Raw genomic sequence first — 22,240 nt, 5'->3', positions numbered from 1 at the left:
AACGTACGCCTCTTACAAAACCGTTCACAGTTCTTAGTAAAATTTCTCGTGGGATGGCTGCGTAAGCTGCATGAATTCTTTCCATGAGATTTTTTCGTGTCGTTAGCCGTTGAGCAAATACATTATTTATGTACCCCCCACAAAAAGAATTCAGGTGATCTGAGATCTAGTGAGAGAGAGCCATTCAATTGGACCACCCCTTTCAATCCACTTCCATTATAATAGTTATTCGGAAATTCACGTTCGATCAGTGCAAAATCGATCCAAATGAATTCGTGATTGTTTTCAAGTTTATTTAAGTTTTCAAAATAAGTAGCACAAGCTTTTTTATAAGTGATATTTGGTATTGTGAAATCATGTTCATTATCTGAATCAGATATCGAATCACACTCGGAGCTTGAATTGTCTGCAGTCGGAGTAACTATCCGAATAATCTGATTCATACTCTGCATGCGATGAAGCAGAAGATTTTGAATGTTTTCGTGACATAACAAGTGTATTGAAAAAAGGGAAAACCAACATTTTTATTATATGCTTTACTTATAATACTTGTACAAATTGTATAAACCATCTGTGCCTATGCATAATTGAAAGGATGTTCGAGTTTGTTCGTGAATTTTGTAGTGGTAAATAGAAACAAAATTTTATGTACAATTCAAGAAAAAAATTTTTCTCTAAACCTATACGCAAAAATTTTTAAGAACAAAAAAGTCGCAAAATTAGTTAAGGAACACTCAAATTCTTTCAAACATTTTTTAGTTATTTTTGAAAAATTTGATTTATTGAAATTTATAAAACTCAAAAATTGTCTTAAAAATTATGAAAAAATTTGAGTATTCTTTGACTAATTTCAAGACATTTTTGTTCTTAGAAATGTTCTTTTTAAAGTCTAGAGTTTTTAAGAAAACGATAGGTTAAGATTTTTATAAAATTTTTTCATTCTCGTCGTCATTTTGAAAAAAATGCGTTTTTCTTAAAAAAATTGCTCTTAATGTTCGAGTGCCATGATCACCTGTGATTATCGTAAAAATTTGATACCTTTGCGGTATCATTGTGAAAAAAATTCGAAAAAAAATTGTTTTTAAAAAATTTTCACGTTTTTCACGTTTCAATTGACCATATTTTGTTTTCTCGGTGTCTAATCGAAATTTTGAGCTCAGCTTCTAAAAGAGCATCAAATTTCGCGTAAGAATAGAGGTTTGCATTATTTTTTTGATACGATAACATAATAAATAAACACGTTGAAAAGTTAGTAAAAATTCTGTTCACCTGGACGTTAATGGGTTAAGTTAATAAATTATTAGTTTCGAAAAAAGTTATAAAATATGCATGATTATTATCCACCCACTGAAATTGTTGATATGATGTTAGTTTTTGGCGAATATCACGTCAATTACGCCGCTGCATCGAGACTTTCTGCTGAACGGCTTACAGGCAGAAGACATCCTACTGATTTCACAATAAGAAATCTAATTAACAAAACTAAAACGGTTGCAATAGACATTTTGGTCATAAATAGAACTAAAATAATCCACGAGCTTTAACAATTCTAGCAGCTGTTCACATGGATCCACAAAAGTGTAACTAAAAGGTCAATATGGTCAAGATCGCTTACAGTTTTGCAGGTTATAGACTTTTTAAAGTTCACTTTGAACATTTTTTCTACCATAAAACTATGATAATTGAAGGATTAGTGACCGAATCGTTATTCAGACATTTGATCTTCATTTTTTGAACCTTTCAAGGTTACAACAGCTTATTCTGCTGTGGGTCACTGTGTATATAAGAAGTAGATCTAGTTTAAGAATAAACAATCTGTGTAGAAAGGGTATCATTCTTTTTTATATAAGATTTATATTTTCAAAAATAAAAAACAAAATGTATATAACTGATTCTCTGACAAATCGCATGACCAAAAAATTTTTTTTCCCAAACTTTGGGAAATTGTTCTTCTTTATGTCCCCGACACTGGTGAATTTTTTCAGATTTTTTAAAGCACCCCTCTATGAGATATAAAATGTCAAAGTCGACAATTTTAGGGTTTTTTCAAACATTGACAATTTTTCAATGGCTTCCATCTCAGTAGGGATGCATTTTTCATTATTGCACTATATAAGCTTTTTTCTCAAATTTCCTCAGCTTTCTGAAAAAAATATCAATTTGAGTCTAGGAGTTAGTTTTAAAAATAATATTTCCAAATTAAATCTTATTTACAAAAAAATTTTGAGACCGATCACCCCAATCATCATTAAAAAATTCACAAATGTAGCTTATTATATGCCAAAATAGCTATGACAGTTTGGTAACAAGAGAAGTGATCAGTACCTTCATAAAAACTCAAATATTTAGCAATTTACGACAAAATTGCATATAAATGATAATTTAATACGTGCTAATTAATCAACCTTCTCAAACCAGCACAAAATCTCATTCACGAAAGATACTTACATAAATTAATTAATTTTTGATTGTGCGATCATGCGATTTGTCAAAGAATCGGCCATATATATTAATTCAAAACAAAAATTTAATCGCATTGGAACATGCGATACTTTACTGTGTTTAATTGTCCGAAATATATTTTTCAATTTTATAATACATTTTTTAAGAGTACACAAATTTACAAAATCTGGTTTTCATATAATTATTAAATTTCAAAATTGATAGGCATTTTACATAAGTCCACAATTTTCCACTTAAATCTATTGAGGATTATTGAATTGAAATAAGTATTAATTATATTAATGAATTCAATCGATTCGAATACTTTTTATTATCTTCTTGCGTAAGAAATGTCATTAATTAATTTCCGTAGGATTTCATATACAGTACATCTATTTTATTCGTAACTTCATGTTGAAGCTACATTTTCACTAACAATACTAAAAACTAAGATTATTTTATTTTCAGAAACAATATAATTTACAGGAACAATGTAAACAAGGCTATAGTACAGAAAATCACGACATCTTCCAGACTTTCTTCAATTCCGACGATGAAGATGACGGCCTTTATTTTACTCAGGTCAAATCGTTCAAAGAATTACTAGAGTCTAAAGAATTTTTACAGAAAATACCAACACCAGTAGCTATAAGCCCGAGTGAAATATTACTGATGGTTTTATCTCTTTGTCAAAGTCTTCATTTGTCAACCGTAGGGACGTCTAAGATACTGACTCTTATAAATTCTATATTAGAGAAACCTATTTTACGACAATCTAGATATAAATTAGATCAAATTTTCAACGATAAAAGAAACATTGAGTTTCATGCAATTTGCCCAATATGTACTGGATATTTAGGTAAAGCAGGAGATTTAGGCACTAGAACGAACTGTAAAATATGCAACAAAGATGTAAAGTTGTCCAATTCAGCATGTGAAAATTTATTTGCTATAATTGATCCATCCGTAGCCATAGCAGAAATATTAGAAGCCCATAGAGATTATTATGATTACGTTGTAAGTGAAAGACAGACCGATGGAAATACCATACAAGATGTTTATGATGGGAAAAAATATTGTGAATTTGTAAATTTATTGGCAGATAAAGACAAACACAAATACTTTATGATAACTTTTAACACTGATGGAGCTTCTCCTTTCAAATCTGCCCCTTCCCAGTTATACCTAATGTTTTGTTGTTATGTTAACATTCAAATACCTTAGGTGGTATTTGAGCACTTGTTATTTTTTGTTAGAATTTGTTACGATTTTTAGTTTAAGTTAATGATGTAATGGGTTAATTAGAAAGACAGAAAGAATGAGACACTATTTGTGGAAAAAGCCTGCAAGGCATAAAAAACCACTTTATTTTAAAATGCACTGATAATGAACGGATTGATACAAAATTGAATTATAAAAGAGATTAAAAAACGAGTGACGTCGCACAAAAAAGACTCGTACGCACGCCGGTATTCGTTAAAACAAGGAGATAAAACGCGCGCAGAGAAATTCACTAACCACGTGGCCGTACGCGAACCGAGAGCTCTTAAACGCACACACACACTTTCACACAACTAATTCTGCTATCAAAGTGACAATGATCTAGCTGATGTTCGACCCGGTGAAGCCGCACAAGTTGTATTGGCGATGAGGAGACCAATCAAGAGTTTGTTGATTTGTTGAGAAGCGTGGGCTTCTGTTGTTGTTTGACTGGTTTATAATCTGTTGTAGGTTGTTGCTATTGTTGGAATCGCTGACTATTACTTTCGTTGTTGCTAACGGACACGGCGAACAAAGACTCCGTCCGCGAGGCGCAAGTGAGAGCTGCGCACGCTGTCACTAGCTGTTCTTGACTGACTAACTGACTATTCGTTTCCGCGCGCTCTCTCGCTCGCCGGTAACAAAATCGCGGGAATCAAGCCCGTAAGGTGGCGCCGCCTAGTCGCCTTTGCGCGCGCCTACCTCCACACTCACACGTACGCACACATACATTGTGACGACGGAACATGCTCCCGGGGGAGGCTGCGGAATACAGATTTATCTAATCTTATGAAGCAGATTATGTTAATAATACAATGAACGCTTAATCTAGAAGTGACTGAACATATCACAGAACGCATTTACAAATCTTTGGTTGCTTGACAAGTTGGATTACAAGTTAACAAGTAAGAGACAATTTCCATTGGAGGGATTGCCCTGTTGATTAGGTAATGATGATATGGTTAAGACTAGGTAAACAACAAAGGAACGTATTTACAAGTATGTACATGGTAATTAGGCTAACTATGATCGATCCTAGTCTAATTAGAACCTCAACGTCCCCTAATCCAGTTCTCCAGACTGGATATCACGTCTCAAAAATCTTTGAGCTTCTGGCTGTGAAAATTTCCCGAATTTCACCATTCTCGGACCAGGCTTAAGCTGTATTCTCAGAATACAGCGGCCTCTCAGAATACGATAGGGTTCGACTCATTTATGGCAAACCCAATCGCGCACATCTGGGGCCAATCAACGATTAGAATTTGGAAGTTGTTGAGGAACTATGGGGGGACTGCTCTATCGTTCGGTCGGTAAGATACATAATCGAGTAATATTGCGCTTGTAGACTCCAGCTGTAGTTTTTACAGAAGCTACTCGAGCGATGCCGTCACTCCCAGGAAAGACCTCGAGGATTACGCCCAGTGGCCACCTTGCACAATGTGTTAGGTCATCCATCATGAGAACAACCAGTCCAGGTTTAATTTCTGAGTTTGACGTATGCCATTTTTGTTGTAATTGGATCTTATGGAGATATTCTCTATGCCACTTCATCCAGAAGTTTTGTCGGGCTTGGATCATGAAGTTGGTGGTCGACAGACGATTACTTGGAACTGAAATCAAAGATTCCTCGGATAAGACATTGAATGGGCGTCCGATTAACAGATGCGCAGGTGTAATAGCTAGTGGGTCATTGGGGTCTGCTGAAAGAGCACACAAAGGTCGCGAATTCAATATCGCTTCAATTTCGATTAAGAGTGTTTCTAGTTGTTCAAACGTAAGTTGTTTGTCTAGTATCCGCTTAAGATGATGTTTAAAACTCTTTACAGCTGCCTCCCAAAGACCTCCAAAGTGGGGCGACAAGGGAGGGTTGAAATGCCATTGTATTCTTTTCGTGATGGCATGTTCGCCCACCCTTTCGCGAAATTCAGGTTTCTCGAAAAGGTCGTAAAGTTCCTGAAGCTGTCTGTCTGCACCCGTGAAATTGGTGCCGTTATCGGAATATACATTACTTGGTATGCCTCGGCGTGAGACGAACCGACGGAAAGCAATCAAAAAACCTTCAGTAGACAAATCTGATACGAGTTCGATGTGGACGGCCTTTGAAGCTAAACAGATAAAAACACTACCGTAGACCTTTAGGAAGGACTTATTTCGATTTTTCTTTTCTTTAATGAGCATGGGCCCAAAGAAATCAACACCGGTGTGATCAAAGGCAGGAGATCCCTCTACTCTGGCCTTAGGTAAATTTCCCATCTGAGCATGAGCTGCTGGTGGTTTTTGACGAATACAGTCTACGCAACTATGAATGATTTTTCGGATTTGTCTCTTTCCGTTGATGATGAAAAATTTGGACCTAATCGCATAAAGTGTAGTTTGAATTCCGGCGTGCAAATTGGAACGATGAACTTTACGAATTAATAGATTAGTTATGTGGTGGTCCCGGGGCAATAAAATTGGATGTTTTTGATCATATGGAAGATCAGCCTCCTTCAAACGCCCCCCCACGCGAATGAGACCCTGATCATCTATGAACGGAGTTAGCTTGTCGAAGCTAGTTCCCTTGCGACATGATCCAGATGAATTTGATAACTGACGAAGTTCTAGCGAAAATCTTTCTTGTTGAAGAAGCCTGAGAATTTTAATCTCAGAAGCTGCAACCTCAAGAACTAGTAATGGACGTATCAACGCTATGATCTTTCTAATTCGGTTCGAGGGATCCGTAATTTCGGGAAACAACCAAATGCGTTTGTTTGGGTTTCTACACGTGAGTTTCCATCGCGAGACATATGCTATTATCCTGGTGAAACGATCATAGGAAGAAAAACGTGAATAGATTTCACTGAATGAAGAAACTAGAACTGGATTGGTTACTAAACAGGTTCCTTGTTTGAGTCCTGGTAAGTCTTTGGGAGAGAGATGAGCAGATGTCGGCCAATCGCGCGGTGGAAGAGCAAGCCACGGGGGACCCGAAGTCCAGAGTGAATTATTAATAAACTCGGATGGCAACTGACCTCTGGACAGAGCGTCCGCCGGGTTGTCCTCCGAACGCACGTGCCGCCATTCGACCTGGTCTCCTAACGTTTGAATGTCGGCAACTCTGTTTGACTCGAAAACTCTTAGCAGATGCGGGGCCTTTCTTAACCAGGCCAGAACAATGGTGGAATCGGACCAAAAAATAGTTTGATTGATCGGGAAGTTGAATTGGGGTTTGGCCTCTACATAAAGTTTCTTAAGAAGGGAAGCGGAACACAACTCTAACCTAGGAATGGTTACCCCTTTCAGAGGTGCAACTCGCGACTTGCTGCAAATCAACCTAATCACTACCGTATTGGTGGAATCTGAGGATCTAAGGAACATGCAGGCTCCATATCCGTAAGAGCAGGCATCACAAAATCCAAGAACTTGAACTTGAATTGGATTAGAAACTAGGAATTGCCGAGGGAACGACACTTGTCTTAATAGTGCAAGTTCGCTGGTCAGCGATTTCCATTTGAACGAGATGTCTTGTGGAAGCGACTCGTCCCAGGTAATCTTTGCCTTCCAGCAATCTTGGATCAAGACTTTGGCATACAATACGACTGGTCCTAAAAGGCCAAGAGGGTCATAAATCTTAGATGTTTCAGATAAAAGTAAGCGCTTTGTGGAGGTGGCTTGAGCGTCAACGACGTTGGTAGAATACTGAAGAAGATCTTGTTTGGAATCCCATACGAAGCCTAACATTTTTTGGATGGGATCTTCCTTGATCACGCAATCTAAATCAAAGATGGTTTTGTCGATACTATCTAAAGCAGACGAGTGATTAGAGGCCCATTTTCGAATGGCAAAACCTCCTCTACGTAACAACGCTATCATCTCGTCGCGAATCGCCAAGATCTCCTCAAGAGTTTCTCCGTCTGACACGAGATCATCAACATAAAAATCACGGAGTAATATTTTGCTAGCTCGTGGGAAGTCCTTGGCTTCATCGCGAGCGAGCTGTTGAATGGTCCGGATTGCTAAGAATGGAGCTGAAGCAGTACCAAAAGTTACGGTATTGAGTTGACAAGTCGACAGTTTTCCTCCAACACGCCATAAGAGCCTTTGGAATTTCCTATCGTCTGGATGTATGAGAATTTGACGGTACATTTTTTCTATGTCCGCCGTGATAACGTACGTATGAGTCCGGAACCTAAGCACTTGCTCAAAGATGGTGTTTTGCAAGGTGGGGCCTACCATCAGGACATCGTTGAGAGAGATTCCCGTTGAAGTTTTCGATGAAGCGTCAAAAACAACTCGAACCTTGGTGGTTTCGCTGGATTGTTTGATCACCGCATGATGAGGCAAGTAATAGCTGTCCTCGGAGTCTTCGCTTAGACTCATATGACCTAAAGTGAGATACTCGTTCATCACCTTTGAGTACTCTACCTTTAACGACGGGTCCCTTTCAAACCTTCTTTCTAGAAAATGAAAACACTTGAGCGCTTGCGATTTGGATTCGCCGAGTTTGAATTTGGAATCTCTAAAGGGAAGACGCACAATATAACGCCCGGAAGGATCGCGCTGAGTGTGATTGAGGAAATGTTGCTCGCAAGCAACATCGTCTCGTGACTTAATCGGTTCATGATCGAAGTCTTCAATAAGCCAGAAACGCTCAACGAGTTTGTCTAATTTAATTAAGTTGCACCGAGCTAAGTTTGGAGATGGTTGGTCCCTGACCCCTCCTGCTACAACCCAACCCAGGCTAGTTTTTTGCAAGATGATTTCTGATTCCTTGTGTCGGAGTTTAATTTGACCTACAGCTAATACCGACAAGGTAGTACTGGATGATAAAAGGATGTCGATGGACTTTGGTAAATGAAATTGAGGATCAGCGAGTTTTAGATTTTTTGGAATGTCAAAGAGTTTGCGAGGAAAGGTGTCGTTAGGCACAGCATCAGCAATTCTAGGTACAATCAAAAAACGAACTGGAAAATTTGAATTATTGTAATTTGAATGAACACTGGTTTGAATGAATTTGTTAACAGCCGTGGATAAGCCATCGACTGCTTCAATGTTTACTGAGCAAGGTGAATTAGGTAAGGCCAGAGAATTTGCAAAGGTTTCAGTTATCAAATTTACGGTAGAACAAGAATCCAAAAGTGCTCGTGCCACGACCAAATTACCTCGTTTATCCTTGAGCTTAACGAGAGCTGTTGTCATCAGCTGTGAATCTGCAGGAAAAGCTACCGAGGTGTAGGATTTATGGACTAGTCATGCTTGTGGAGTATTGGAACTTGAGGTATCTTTGTTACCCTTGGGTTTGGAACCTGTATCCGAATGAAGTAATGTATGGTGATTCTTCCCACAAGGCTTGTTATCAACCTGATGTTTGCAATGTTTATTGCTACTACAAGGGCGAGGATGTTTCCAAAGGCAATTGAAGCAAAGATCGTTCTGTTTTGCGAATCTCCAACGCTCTTGAACTTCAAGAGACTTGAAGGCATCGCACTTAAACAATCGATGAGTACCCTTGCATTTTGGACAGGGTAAATTGACGGACGCAGGAGCTGGTGATGTGGATGCATTAGAGGTAGTGGTGACTAAGGATTTAGCCCTTGATTTTGGGTTAGAGGTATCTATAGCAGATCCAGCCGGACGTTTTCTGGAGTTTGATGAGTAATCATTCGATTCATCAAAGGCTTCTTGTTTGAAAATTGCCTTCTGGATGAACTGGAATAAAGACTCTCGAGAAGGGAGTTGATTAACTTCTAATTTGTCATTCCAACGCCCAAAGAGGTAAGGGGGCAAGCACCTCTCAATGATCCTCACGACAATCTCGTCGCTTGGTTGTGCGTCAATTCGCTTCAAGACATTGAGATGTTGACGAGCGGTGTCATAAAGATCAGAGAGAGCCACTCCCTTGCTATTCCTATCTCCCCTAACCTTAGGAAGATCCAGAATCGCGTTTAGGTGACGATTAGCTACAATCCGTTTGTGATCGTATGAATCTAGCAAGGCTTGCCACGCATTGGCATAGTCATCCGCACATGGATCGTATTCCTGGACTTTGCTACGAGCACTACCAGTTAAAAGGGAAAAAAGTTGTCCGGCCTTGAAATCATCGCTAAGGTCGGTTCGGTTGTGAACGAGGGTAACAAAGTTGCTTTTGAATATGGCCCAATTCTTGCGCGATCCATCAAATTTCTCTATGGTAATATCCGGAAGTCTGGGTCTATCCTGCCGCTCGGTGATTGTAATGTTGCTGTTGTTCAAGGTAGAATGAGCTGAAGGTCCTTCAAATAATACCGTAGTTGAAGTTGCTACCTCGTAATAAAGGTTAGATAGCTCTTGGAATGACTCGATAAGAGCATGCGTTGGTTGGAGTTTGAAAAGCTCTTCATTGAGCTGACTATACTCATCGTAGAAGCTCTCGACTCGTTTAAGTCGTAACTTAGCGTTAGTGGGATTTGGGTTGTCTTTCAAATAATCCGCTAACACCTTCACATACCTTTCAAGGGATTGAAATTTAGTGGCGATTTGCTCCACTCGAAGCGTTTGATCGCTTGATAAATTCATAGTATCTAGCTTTATCAAATCAATAAAACAAAAAAAATCAGATGTGATTTTAATGACTAAAAACAATTAAAAAGGGAATGAATTTAAAAACGAAACGTTAATTGTGTAGAGAACATGACTATGAGAATTACGCTAATAATTTTAAAAGCGTTGTTTGAGTTCGTTGAACTCCATGCCTAAAATTATTTTGCTCGCTAAGCGCACGACATTAAAGGGGATTCAATTTCAATAAAATGACGCATCACTAATATGATTTCGTTATGCGGTCGCTGTAACGCACACAGCAATAACGCGCGTTGAAATGATGTGTTGCAAATGTGATTTCGTTATGCGGTCGCTGCAACGCACGCAGCGACAACGCGGATTCGAACAAATGTCCGAAAATTCAAATCAATAAATAAGTGGATGAAAATAGTCGTAAATTTCAAATAAATAAAAGTCTTATCTTAGTTATTCCCGCGATGCAGAGGCTCCACTGGGCGATGAGGCTTCCTTAGTTGAGAGTGACGGTTGTATGCTAATAGATGATGTCGACAAAGAACGAAGTTGAATGTTGTAGTTAAAACTGCGACAAGTCTGCGCTTGCCTTTCAACGGCGTGTTCGCGCCGAATTCTCAGAGGTCAACGAGTACTAACACACTGTGTTTATACGATGCGCGCGGTCACTTGTTTTCGCATGACGTCACTCGCGCACAAAGGAAACGATCGGTATTCAAACCTCACAGGAGGCACCATGTTTTGTTGTTATGTTAACATTCAAATACCTTAGGTGGTATTTGAGCACTTGTTATTTTTTGTTAGAATTTGTTACGATTTTTAGTTTAAGTTAATGATGTAATGGGTTAATTAGAAAGACAGAAAGAATGAGACACTATTTGTGGAAAAAGCCTGCAAGGCATAAAAAACCACTTTATTTTAAAATGCACTGATAATGAACGGATTGATACAAAATTGAATTATAAAAGAGATTAAAAAACGAGTGACGTCGCACAAAAAAGACTCGTACGCACGCCGGTATTTGTTAAAAGAAGGAGATAAAACGCGCGCAGAGAAATTCACTAACCACGTGGCCGTACGCGAACCGAGAGCTCTTAAACGCACACACACACTTTCACACAACTAATTCTGCTATCAAAGTGACGATGATCTAGCTGATGTTCGACCCGGTGAAGCCGAACAAGTTGTATTGGCGATGAGGAGACCAATCAAGAGTTTGTTGATTTGTTGAGAAGCGTAGGCTTCTGTTGTTGATTGAGAAACGTGGGTTTCTCGTTAGTTGAGAAGCGTGGGCTTCTGTTGTTGTTTGACTGGTTTATAATCTGTTGTAGGTTGTTGCTATTGTTGGAATCGCTGACTATTACTTTCGTTGTTGCTAACGGACACGGCGAACAAAGACTCCGTCCGCGAGGCGCAAGTGAGAGCTGCGCACGCTGTCACTAGCTGTTCTTGACTGACTAACTGACTATTCGTTTCCGCGCGCTCTCTCGCTCGCCGGTAACAAAATCGCGGGAATCAAGCCCGTAAGGTGGCGCCGCCTAGTCGCCTTTGCGCGCGCCTACCTCCACACTCACACGTACGCACACATACATTGTGACGACGGAACACCTAATCTATTTAATGCTGAATGAAATATCAGTTCAAGAGAGGTTCAATAATTTGATCCCATGCGGCTTATGGTTTAATAAAAAAAAAACCAAATATGATGACTTTTTTGGATCCGTTTGTTGAAATAATGAACAATAAATTAAGCCAGGGAATTATATGTACTATTAAAGGAGAACAGCGCAAAATCAAAGGCTACACATTGATCAGCTGTGTAGATACCCCTGCCAGAGCACCCATACAAGGTATTAAGCAATTCAACGGAAAATTTAGGTGCAATTGGTGTTTACATCCAGGTAAATGGAAGGGGAGTATGAGATATCCTGCATTCGGTGAAGGTATTCCCGATGATATTCCAGAGAGAACTGTTAAAAGCACAGTAGACTGTATGATCCAATCAGTTGAAGACGGTTACAAACCTATTTATGGCATCAAATATCTTTCTCCTTTTATGTATTTAGAAAAATTCGACTTGATAGACGGATTCGTGATTGATTACTTCTATAATTGCTTAGAAGGAGTAGGCAAACAAGTAACAAATCTTCTATTAAAAAATCAAGATTATGATATTTTTTAACCACTGTTACAACAAATAAAATGCCCACATCAAATTTCGCGTTTAACAAGACCATTAGATGATTCTAAATTCTGGAAAGCTATTGAATGGGAAAATTGGATCTTGTACATTAGTACACCATTGTTTTCGTTGATCTTATCGCCAACATTAATTGAGTATTGGACATTATTTGTTGAAAGTCTGTACATACTGCTGCAGCCAAAAATTAATCTTGAGGAAATAGATAAAGCAGATAAAATGCTCTTCGAGTTTGTATTCAAAACCCAAGAATATTTTGGAATTACTGCGATGACGTTTAATATTCATGCTCTCATCTACCTTGCAAAAAGCGTTTTGAATTGGGGTCCACTCTGGGCTCATTCTACTTTTGCGTTTGAAACTGGAAATTGTCACTTATGCAAGCAATACACTGTGCTCGAGGAGTTAACTTACAAATTTTAAGATATATTAGTGTTAACCGAAGCGCATCAATCCTAAAAATGCATGTATATCCTAACATTTCAGAAACTGTTAAAATGTATATAAACAATACTCTCAAGTGTAAAGTTAAAAACGCAATCAAGATTAGTACAATAAGTTACTTTGGTAAAGCTTTTGAAATTAAAAGAGAAATGGCCCATGCATTTAATTTACCGCATACAAGTAAAATTTTTAAAAGAATGCTTAAAGATAATTGTCTATGTGCATCGTGTTTAAAAGTTAATCAACGCACAGACAACTCCTTTGCTCAGTTGAACGATGGACGTTTTATAAAAATTGATAAATTCATTGTTGATTTTGATAATAGACAGGAGTACACCACTTGCAACGTTGTTTGTACCATTCCTAATAAGTTGAGCAAAAATTATCAAGTGCTTCGTAAAATTACAGAGATTGAAGAAATCTTGACGTTTATACCCTGTTGAAAAAATCCAGCTGGAAATCCAAGATGGATATCCACATGGATATCCCGCTGGATATCCATGTGGATTGATGTGGATTCCATATGGATTTGATATGGATATCCATGATGGATATCCATGTAGATTCCAGGTGGATTTTAACCAAAATCCAGGTGGTTTTTTCGGTCGATCCATATGGATTTCATCATAAATCCAGATGGATTTTAACATAATTTCAGGTGGATTTCAGAATAAACCCAGGTGGATTTTCTGATCAATCCATGTGGATTTCAGCATAAATCCAGGTGGATTAATAGAAAACCAAGGTGGATTCGTCAACGAATCCAGATGGATTTTCCGGTCAATCCATGTGGATTTCAGCATAAATCCAGGTTAATTTTGCAGTCGATTCATGTGGATTTTAACATAATTCCAGGTGGATTTCAGAATAAATCCAGGTGGATTTTTAATAAACCCAGGTGGATTCCTTGGCAAATCCAAGTGGATTTCTCGGAAAATCCATCATTTTCATAGGTTTTAGCTGAAATCCAGGTGTGTTTGTCAATACAGATATTTGAGTTGATACAAATAGACGCGCTGATTCAGCGGATAGAGCGCAAGTCGTGCAAAATACCTGGATATGATTTTCGGCGGTAGCAATGACTTTTGTTTAATTTATCTGCCAAAATGAACACCGCGGTTTTGCAGTCGTTTGGGTCCTGTAATCGTGAACTGACAGACCCGGTTATCTGTACGGGATTGCTGTGAAGTAGAAGCATTACATAGAAAGCAATGGCTAGGAAAAGAAACTCTGAAACACTAAGCCGTTGGATGAGGTGTCCTAAAAGCCGGGAGATATGGGGAGTAAAAAGACCAAATACGAAAATGTGAACTTTAATATATTAAGTTATAATTTTTGTTTTATAAAAATTTTCTATTTTTAAGCCTCACTGGGCACCTTAATGTTGATTACAATCAATTTTCCTTAGAAGATTTCATGGCATTTCTAATTTTCTTTCGGCAGAAATTGATATCCTCCGATATAAAACTATTTTTCTTTGCTAGCACTTTCTTAATACCTTCTTTATTCAATTTTAATGTTTTTTGACAATAGTAGATCAAGCATTCTGCAACAAAAAATCAAATTTGTATCAAATAAAATAATAAACAAATCGGGGAAAGCAAACAGAGCAATTAAGGAGGTTCAGGAGTCATATGAAAATGCACAGATGGCAATAATAATGAAAACAACTAGTCTATTGAAATATTGAGAATGTCCTTGAATTTTTTCAATATTTTTTAACAGCGAAAATCTGAAGAAATTCGAGCCAGAAGTTCGCCTTGTATACACGGGCTCTTATTATGTTAACGACTCTGATCGCGAAGTTTGAGATTAGATCTCTATTGAAAAACTTAAGTAATCAAATGAAATGTTCACAAAAACTCGAGTTTGTAATGTTTTCAATAAAGTAAATGAGAGCACATTTATTAGAAATTGAATAAGTTATTTTTATGAACCTTGTAACAAGTTGCATTAATTAATTAATTAAACAATCGTTATTCTCGCGAGCGATAGAGAGAGATGGAAAACCCTAGTAAGATATACATGTCGGATCCATGAGTAGGAGGAGAGCAATTAGACAGTCGACATTGAGATCACACCGAGACGGCATGTAAAATAAAAGCCCGAATTCTAATCTCGAACAAAAGAAGAACAACTCCCGGTGCAAGGAAAAGTGTTTCGCCAAAGAGGACAACGTCCCTGTCGGAAAAAATTTATGTAAATAATCATAAATAACTGAAATCAATTATTGATAACAGTTATTTGCAATTTGTAACAGTTTATAAACGTCAGATTTTGGACACATATAATAGTTATGAACAGGTTTTTTTTGTTAAAAAGTGTTATTATCAGTAATTAACAGTTATTACAGTTATAACACTGCAGATCGGGGCGGGGGTTAGTCTCGCAAAGGCAGATTAAATCGTCAGTCGACATAACAAGAAAATATTCTTTAACCGGCAGTGCGAATAAAATAAATAATTATTCCCTCCCGTTATAAACTATAAATACAAACGAATAATAAAACAAATATAAGAGATGAGCGTGCTAAGCGCGCGTGAAATTACACTAGTTAAATAATGTGATAAATAAATATACATACTACTGATTGTCTTATGCTCCATTTCAGTAAGAGGCACTCTTCGATTTCCTCCATTGGGCGATGGTGCAGTTTTGTCCGCAATGACACATCGTGTACTTAATTGTACCTCATAAGAGTCATGATCATCAGTATGCATCGCTCTTAAAATAGCTTTGGTAAATTTACTACCATCTTTCAATGACAGATACTTTTTCCAGTCCTCGTATTCCATATGAAAACTTTTATTCAACCATATGATTGTTCTCTAAATAATTAAAATATACTTTAATAATATTTTATAATATAAAACGAGACATTACAAATGACACCTTTGATATTTTGAATCCTTATAGAAAATCGAATTCTGTTTACATTTTTCAAAGGACGACCGATTGTCGTTTCAAAATGTCAATTACTAATTAATTAATTGTCAGCTTTTTTAATTAGTTTTTCTAATAATAAACTGTATTTAACTGTATATTCGTGGCAACTCACAATTTTAGGTGGATGCTTGTGAATATTGAAAACAAGTTATATGGTTTCTCAAAATTTTACATTTGACCTCAAAATTGAAAAAAGACAACGCATAAAACTTATCACTGCGATAGAAACAAAGAAAGAATTCACTGTTTTGACTAGCATTGTACCGATAGAACTTCCATAACTTTTCCAATTAAAATATACACAGTATTAACTATAAATGTGCAGAGAATATTTGGGAAGACAACATCTGAATATTATAGGCAAAAATATTAATAGTGTCCTTTGTAAGAAAAACAAAATAAGTCTACTGACCGTAATACCATCATTGTTCGTGATAGTTTCCCTGTGACCAAAATTTCCAAAATCTGAAACATCTGAAGACTTATTTACATTTTCATATTCGTCTTCTATACTTGAGTTCGATGCAGAATTCCTGTTGATTTCTTGAGACGGATTTTCAAGTGTCTTTAATTTTTTTGCATTGTGAGTATTTGGTGCAGACTTCTTTCCCAAAAAATTACGTGATAACGTTGAAAACTCTTTTAGGGACAGTTTAACATTATTATTTTTTGAAACCGACGATCTTGATTCCATTATTCCAGAATCGCTAGTATTGGTTTCACATTCAAAAGATTTTTCTGATTTCTTTTTTTTTTTGTAGCAATGATGGACTCCAGTTTTGTTCAAAATCTAATTTTCCTTAAAAAGTCATAAAAATATATTTATTAAGCATATATTATTTATTTAATCAATATATATATATATACACATGCCGGGGTTCAGAAGGACTGCAGTATCTGGAAATGAGTCATTTTCCATTATCACGAGACATTATAGCGAGTATCGCTGGTGTCGGCGGGTAAGGCTTACTTCTGCAGTTATTTTAGCAGTTTTTATTTTTTTCAACGGTTATTCGATCTAACTGCTAAAATAACTGATTAAAAAATGCTTACGGAACTACCATGCTACTTGCTGTGGCCGAGTAATGGAGAGCGCAGCAAAAAACCCTTTTTTATGACCAGTTTCAGGGAACTACAATTCTTCTGAATAACCCTGTATATAAGTTTCTAACTTTTTGTTTTCGAGTCTGGGGTTTTCTGCACATCAATATCCTGGAACATATCCTGTTCCATCCAATCATTATCGGTTTCAGGTTGTGAATGATCTTCTAGTTCCTTATCAATATTTGGCGAGATTTCAGGTAAAGGTAATTCGCGAGATCTTACAAAGTCATCATCGCTCATACTTCCAGATCTATAATCTGAATAGAATGATTTTTTAGGAGTCGATGCTTTACCAATTGCAGCATTATGTTCCTTAAAAAAAGTTAATATACACATTTATATACTAAAACATATTAACAGGTCCTTTAAAGTATAATTTTGCAAAATTTTTAAAACATTTTTTAAGGGATTTTTAGGGACACAAATAAACATTCGGTTTTGAATAATTGAAATTGGATGTATAAAGCGTCAAAAGTGGGCTTTTTCCGAGAACTTTAACGTAGTTTTTTCAGATTTTTATTATAATAAAAAACCGCGCAAATATTCCATTTGTTATTAATGTCAAAATCTTGACTTTTTTTTTTAATTCCAAAGGTCGGTTAAAATTGAAAAATAATTTTTTTTACTATGGAATATTATAGTTTTTATATTATAGATTATGCAAAAAAATCACGGCAGTTGAGAAAAATTTGTGAAAAATTTTGTGATGATTGCAAACAGTGTATCTCGTTCGCAGAATCTTAATAAACAATTGCAATAATAATTAATACAATTAGTTGTTACAATAAACAATTGTAACAACTAATGGAGATATCGGAACCAGGTTTACGGCAATAGATTTGCAAAGAATTGAAGTTTCCAAAGAATTATTCGCAAAAAACATTCATTAACCTTATCAATTGCAATCGCTCGTGCAAAAATAGCATTTTTTTAACTACTTTTTTTTTATTCATTCGACTTTTGCACCTATGGAAAATTGAATTTTGCGATTCTAAATAATTGAGCTGGATAGAAAATTTTACGCTCTACAACTTTATACCTGTGCATTTTTCCGTCATAAATTTGTTATTTCACGAGTAAAATCGCATAGACCGATGAAAAAATGGCTCATTTTCGCTCAATTTTGCTATAGACATTTATAGAACAAAATGCAATAAGAAAGTTGAGACGCTGAATTTTTTGGTCATTCAGCATGATATTTTGAACAGTTTAAAACAATCAGGAATGCTCTACCTCTTACATCCACCTCGAATTATAATTCGCCTTTTCTATTCATTATAAGCTTATCAGCCACATTGTAAAGTGAAAGAACAAATTGATTAAAGTTAATGTCACCTATTAAGAAATGCTGCCCTCACAGAGCTAATAAAAAAGTGTCTTTTTTTTTAATATCGTCCATCCTCAAGCATAGTTTCTACAGGCATATAAAACTCTCCCAACATATATTTTTATAATATTTTTTTTATAGGTAAATAATACTGAGAGTAAAAAAACAGAAGTACGTAAAGCTTTTGTCTGATTTTAAATTAATGTTGAAGAGTGTCACATGCCTGTAGAAACTGTCCTTGTGGCTGTATGAGATTATAAAAAGAAATTTTTCATATTAACTGTGTAAATATAGCATTTCTTAATAGGTTACATTAACTTTAATAAATTTATTGCTGTAGTTTACAATATGCCTGATAAACTTATAATACAAGTGAATAGCTAACTACCAAATCAGCTTACCCCAGTCTTGTTCGATACTTTTCTGACTTACAGTGAGATTATTCATAAAATCAGTAAGTAGCTATTCTTTTCTTCGCATACAAACTTACTGTAAGTGAGAAAAGTATCAAACAAGATTGTGGTAAACTGATTTGGTACTCAGCATACTTACTTTCATTATAAGCTTATCAGCCACATTGTAAAGTGAAAGAACAAATTGATTAAAGTTAATGTTACCTATTAAGAAATGCAGCCCTTACACAATTAATTTTTGTTTCAATTTACAATATTAATGATAAACTTATAATTTAAGTGAATAGCTGATTATCAAATCAGTTTTCCTCAATCTTTTTGGATACATTTCTCACTTACTGGAAGATTGTTCATAAAAAGAATAACTATGAAGAATAAACCGATGAAAAATTTTATTGTCATAACATCCTTACCTCCACTGCTGCTGTTGATCTTTGATGAATGTTCTCGTTTTTAGTTAATTCTTTTATTTGTAAATCATAATGCAAATTCTGGATTTGCAATCGTTCATTTATTATTCTGTATGTTTCTAAGCGCTCATTCAGAAGATCTATTGTATTCTGAAGTTTTGTCTGGTTTTGTTTTAAGTGTGAACATTCTTCTTCCAATTTTTCAAATTTTTTCCGTAATAGATTGTCATTTAATACCTTTCCATGCCGCATTCCAATTGAAACCTCTTCTATATTGTCAATTTCACTATGTTTTTCTTTATTTGAATCATCAGAATCTTTCTCATTATCGTAGTGTAATGTTTTTGTGTTTACAAACTTTGCTAGCTTACTTTGTAGAATCTGCTTTTCTATTTCATTATCACAAATCTAGAAAAGTAATTGATTATATATTATTGTACATATTAGGAATAGATAACAAGCTGTAAATAATTTAATCACATACACAAACGTAGATTGGTTGAAATGTATAATAATTATTAGTTAATTGAACTAACCATTTTTTGTTTACTTCTTTCTTTGTTCTTATCCTCTTTTCCTGTGACTTCTTTTGTTTTCTTTAATTTTGGTGGAGTATTCTTGCAACTGTCACTTTCTGAATCACTGTCATAGTATCTGTTTAATACTGATTGGTTGAGTATGCTAAAAACTCCTCTTTTGTTTTTGAACTCAGTTAATTCATCTTCACTTCTTATCACTAAAAATGAAATAACATAACGCTAAATGATTTTGTATTGATTAAACACCAATAAATTTCCATTTATCTCTACATTACAGTTTTAATTTATTGTATTAAAAACCAATAAATTCCCATTTATTTCTAGATTCAGTTTTAATTTTGTTTGTATTATATTTCACTATATTAAAAAAATTATAATAACTCACTTTTTATATCAGCTATTTGGATGCCAACTTCAATCTCTTTTACCATTTTTTCATCTTTCCATAAAATTGAGTATACTGCATCCTTATCAAAATTTTTTATTGCATGAGGGTTAGATTGAAATTCCAAAATTTCGTTTACGGGCTTTACGTCTCGTAAATGATCATCTATATATTTGACCTTAGCATAATATTGAGGCTTCATGTCTGAAAAATATTACTGCTAATGCAGAATAGTGCAATTTACAATGATACTTATATACTGACTACTGATTACTGATAAAAAAAGAATTCGCAATACACTACACTGTAGAACGAAAATGACGAAAGACAAAAGCCTCCTTTTGCTTTTCTTGGAAAAGTGGATTATATATAATAGACTATATATATGGTAGATAATACTAGTAGCCAAATTGTCCGCCAGGGGGGACCTCGTGCACTAAGAATCGTGGGCTGTGAATTTGTACTGAGAATAAGACCAACGAATAGCGTCTATATAGTATATAGCCACGGATTAAAGGTTCATTTTTATATCGAATGTTTATGTCTAGCCTCCAAGTGTAACTCTGTCCGTAAATCTATTTTTCTTTGTATAAATAATAATTAGAAAAATTTATCGGTATCAATTGATTAAAATCCTTGAACGAGTATTGTAAACATGGATACAGATAGTAATGGAAGCATGGATATCTCACTCTGTAAAAGTCATGAGAGTGTTGTGGCTGATTATGCACTTACATCAGATTCAACAAACGATATGCATAATTGTTATAGTTCAGAAAATGATACCGACAGTATCATGAGGAGATTGAGACAATCTAACAGTGACACATCAGACCGTTTATCATTTCAAAATGTGTCAGATACATCACCTGTAATCGGAATCAGAAATTCTATTCAAAATGAACAATCAGATCTTAATGTGGATGTTCAATCAAATTCAGGTAGTACTACAATCAAGTTTTCATAGATTGAAAGTTCAATAAGAATTTTTTATAATCTACCTGTCAATGTGTAGTTTCACAAAAAGAAAATCAAAAAAATAAATGTTATCTTAGCTAAATATTTATCAATTCACAGAGATATATTTTAACTATGTAAAATAATTGTGATCTATTAATTTTTGTTAAAGATTGTACAGATTATCATTAAGAATATTTATTTTGTTTAGAATGCAGTAATAGATCTCATGCATATTCACATGTCAACAATCACTACCTTATAAATGAAGATGAAAGTATTCCACAAAATGTCGTAAGTTTGCAATTGATTATATACTTTTCTTATGTTTTTTATCCCTTTTCACATTAGTAATAATATTTGATCGAATAGAGACAGTGTTTGAACTTATTTTTCTTGTTTCATATCAAATCTTTTCTTGTTTCATATAAAAAATAATGCTATTGATTCAAACACTAAATCAGACCTTACGTGTTATATAATATATATAATATTGTTGTAGTAGTCATTTTGTAGCTTATTGTACTAATACAAAGAAAAGAATTATATAAAAAATGAGTTCCCTTGGTTAAGTATTAGTTTTATATTCACAAGTTTAAAGGCTTGAATCACAATGCCTTTCCAAAATAAAATCATGTAAATAACTTTTTAATTATTTCTACCTTTTATTATTATTGTAATAATAACTTTTTTTATTGGATACTATCCTTTCTATATTATAAATATATGGGTAATTCTAGGCTATTTCGATTGACTTGTAACCCTTAGGTTACGGATTTTTTTTTAATTTGGCACAATTGTTGTACACCTAAAACTGAGATTTTTCCCAAATTTTGGAGACGATACATTAATTATATCAAAAGTTATTAACAATTAAAGAAAAATGATAAAAAATTTTCAAACAGCTATATTTTAAAAACTAATAAAGATATCGAAGTCGAATTTTTTTCAAAATACTTATAATGCCTTAAAATTTCGAAATAATTACAACAATAAACAATAAAAATTTTTTTTCGAAAGTTATTAACTTTTTGTTTAAACAATTGCTAATATCTCAAAAAGTATATTTTTTTTTGAAAAATTCTTGCTCCTACGTATTCCTGAGGATTTTTGCTATCGAAATCAATCATAAAATTCAAGGGCCCGACATATCGGAAAGCGTAGCCTGAATCAAAAGAAGACGCCTCAGCGTAAGGCTGCGGTAGCGCTCCAGCGGACTCACGGTCGAAAGGTACTTTAGCTTTAATCTAAAAAACTAATAAAGATACCGAATCGGAGTTTT

General features: G+C 35.2%; 3 protein-coding genes across 5 annotated transcripts; all 3 read right to left on the bottom strand.

Moving 5' to 3' along the window:
- Positions 1-4,998: 4,998 nt before the first annotated feature.
- LOC131664389 (uncharacterized) lies at positions 4,999-8,880 on the bottom strand. The gene has a single exon (XM_058935443.1). The coding sequence runs from the start codon at positions 8,878-8,880 to the stop codon at positions 4,999-5,001; it is 3,882 nt and encodes a 1,293-aa protein (XP_058791426.1).
- Positions 8,881-8,931: 51 nt separating this feature from the next.
- On the bottom strand, positions 8,932-10,236 carry LOC131664381 (uncharacterized). The gene has a single exon (XM_058935435.1). It carries the CDS (start codon positions 10,234-10,236, stop codon positions 8,932-8,934), a length of 1,305 nt encoding a protein of 434 aa, XP_058791418.1.
- Positions 10,237-13,861: 3,625 nt separating this feature from the next.
- On the bottom strand, positions 13,862-20,294 carry LOC131665225 (myosin-9-like). Of its 3 annotated transcripts, XM_058936972.1 has the most exons (7): positions 20,002-20,294; positions 19,614-19,813; positions 19,081-19,485; positions 16,996-17,239; positions 16,236-16,622; positions 15,462-15,705; positions 13,862-14,423 (listed from the first exon to the last, which is right to left on the bottom strand). In XM_058936972.1, the coding sequence occupies exons 1-5, from the start codon at positions 20,201-20,203 to the stop codon at positions 16,549-16,551; spliced, it is 1,125 nt and encodes a 374-aa protein (XP_058792955.1). In that variant the 5' UTR covers positions 20,204-20,294; the 3' UTR covers positions 13,862-14,423; positions 15,462-15,705; positions 16,236-16,548. The 3 variants fall into 3 exon arrangements, with proteins under 3 accessions (XP_058792955.1, XP_058792971.1, XP_058792964.1); XM_058936988.1 differs by lacking the exons at positions 13,862-14,423; positions 15,462-15,705 and adding an exon at positions 16,693-16,795 and having other exon boundaries at positions 16,556-16,622; positions 16,877-17,239; XM_058936981.1 differs by lacking the exons at positions 13,862-14,423; positions 15,462-15,705 and having other exon boundaries at positions 16,556-16,622; positions 16,693-17,239.
- Positions 20,295-22,240: the final 1,946 nt, after the last annotated feature.

The sequence above is a fragment of the Phymastichus coffea genome, unplaced genomic scaffold, assembly GCF_024137745.1.
Source record: "Phymastichus coffea isolate CEN01 unplaced genomic scaffold, Cenicafe_Pcof_1.1 PCOF00003, whole genome shotgun sequence".
NCBI classification, from domain to species: domain Eukaryota; kingdom Metazoa; phylum Arthropoda; class Insecta; order Hymenoptera; family Eulophidae; genus Phymastichus; species Phymastichus coffea.
Note: the sequence above shows the minus strand (reverse complement) of the source record. Positions and strands in the feature narration are given on the sequence as shown.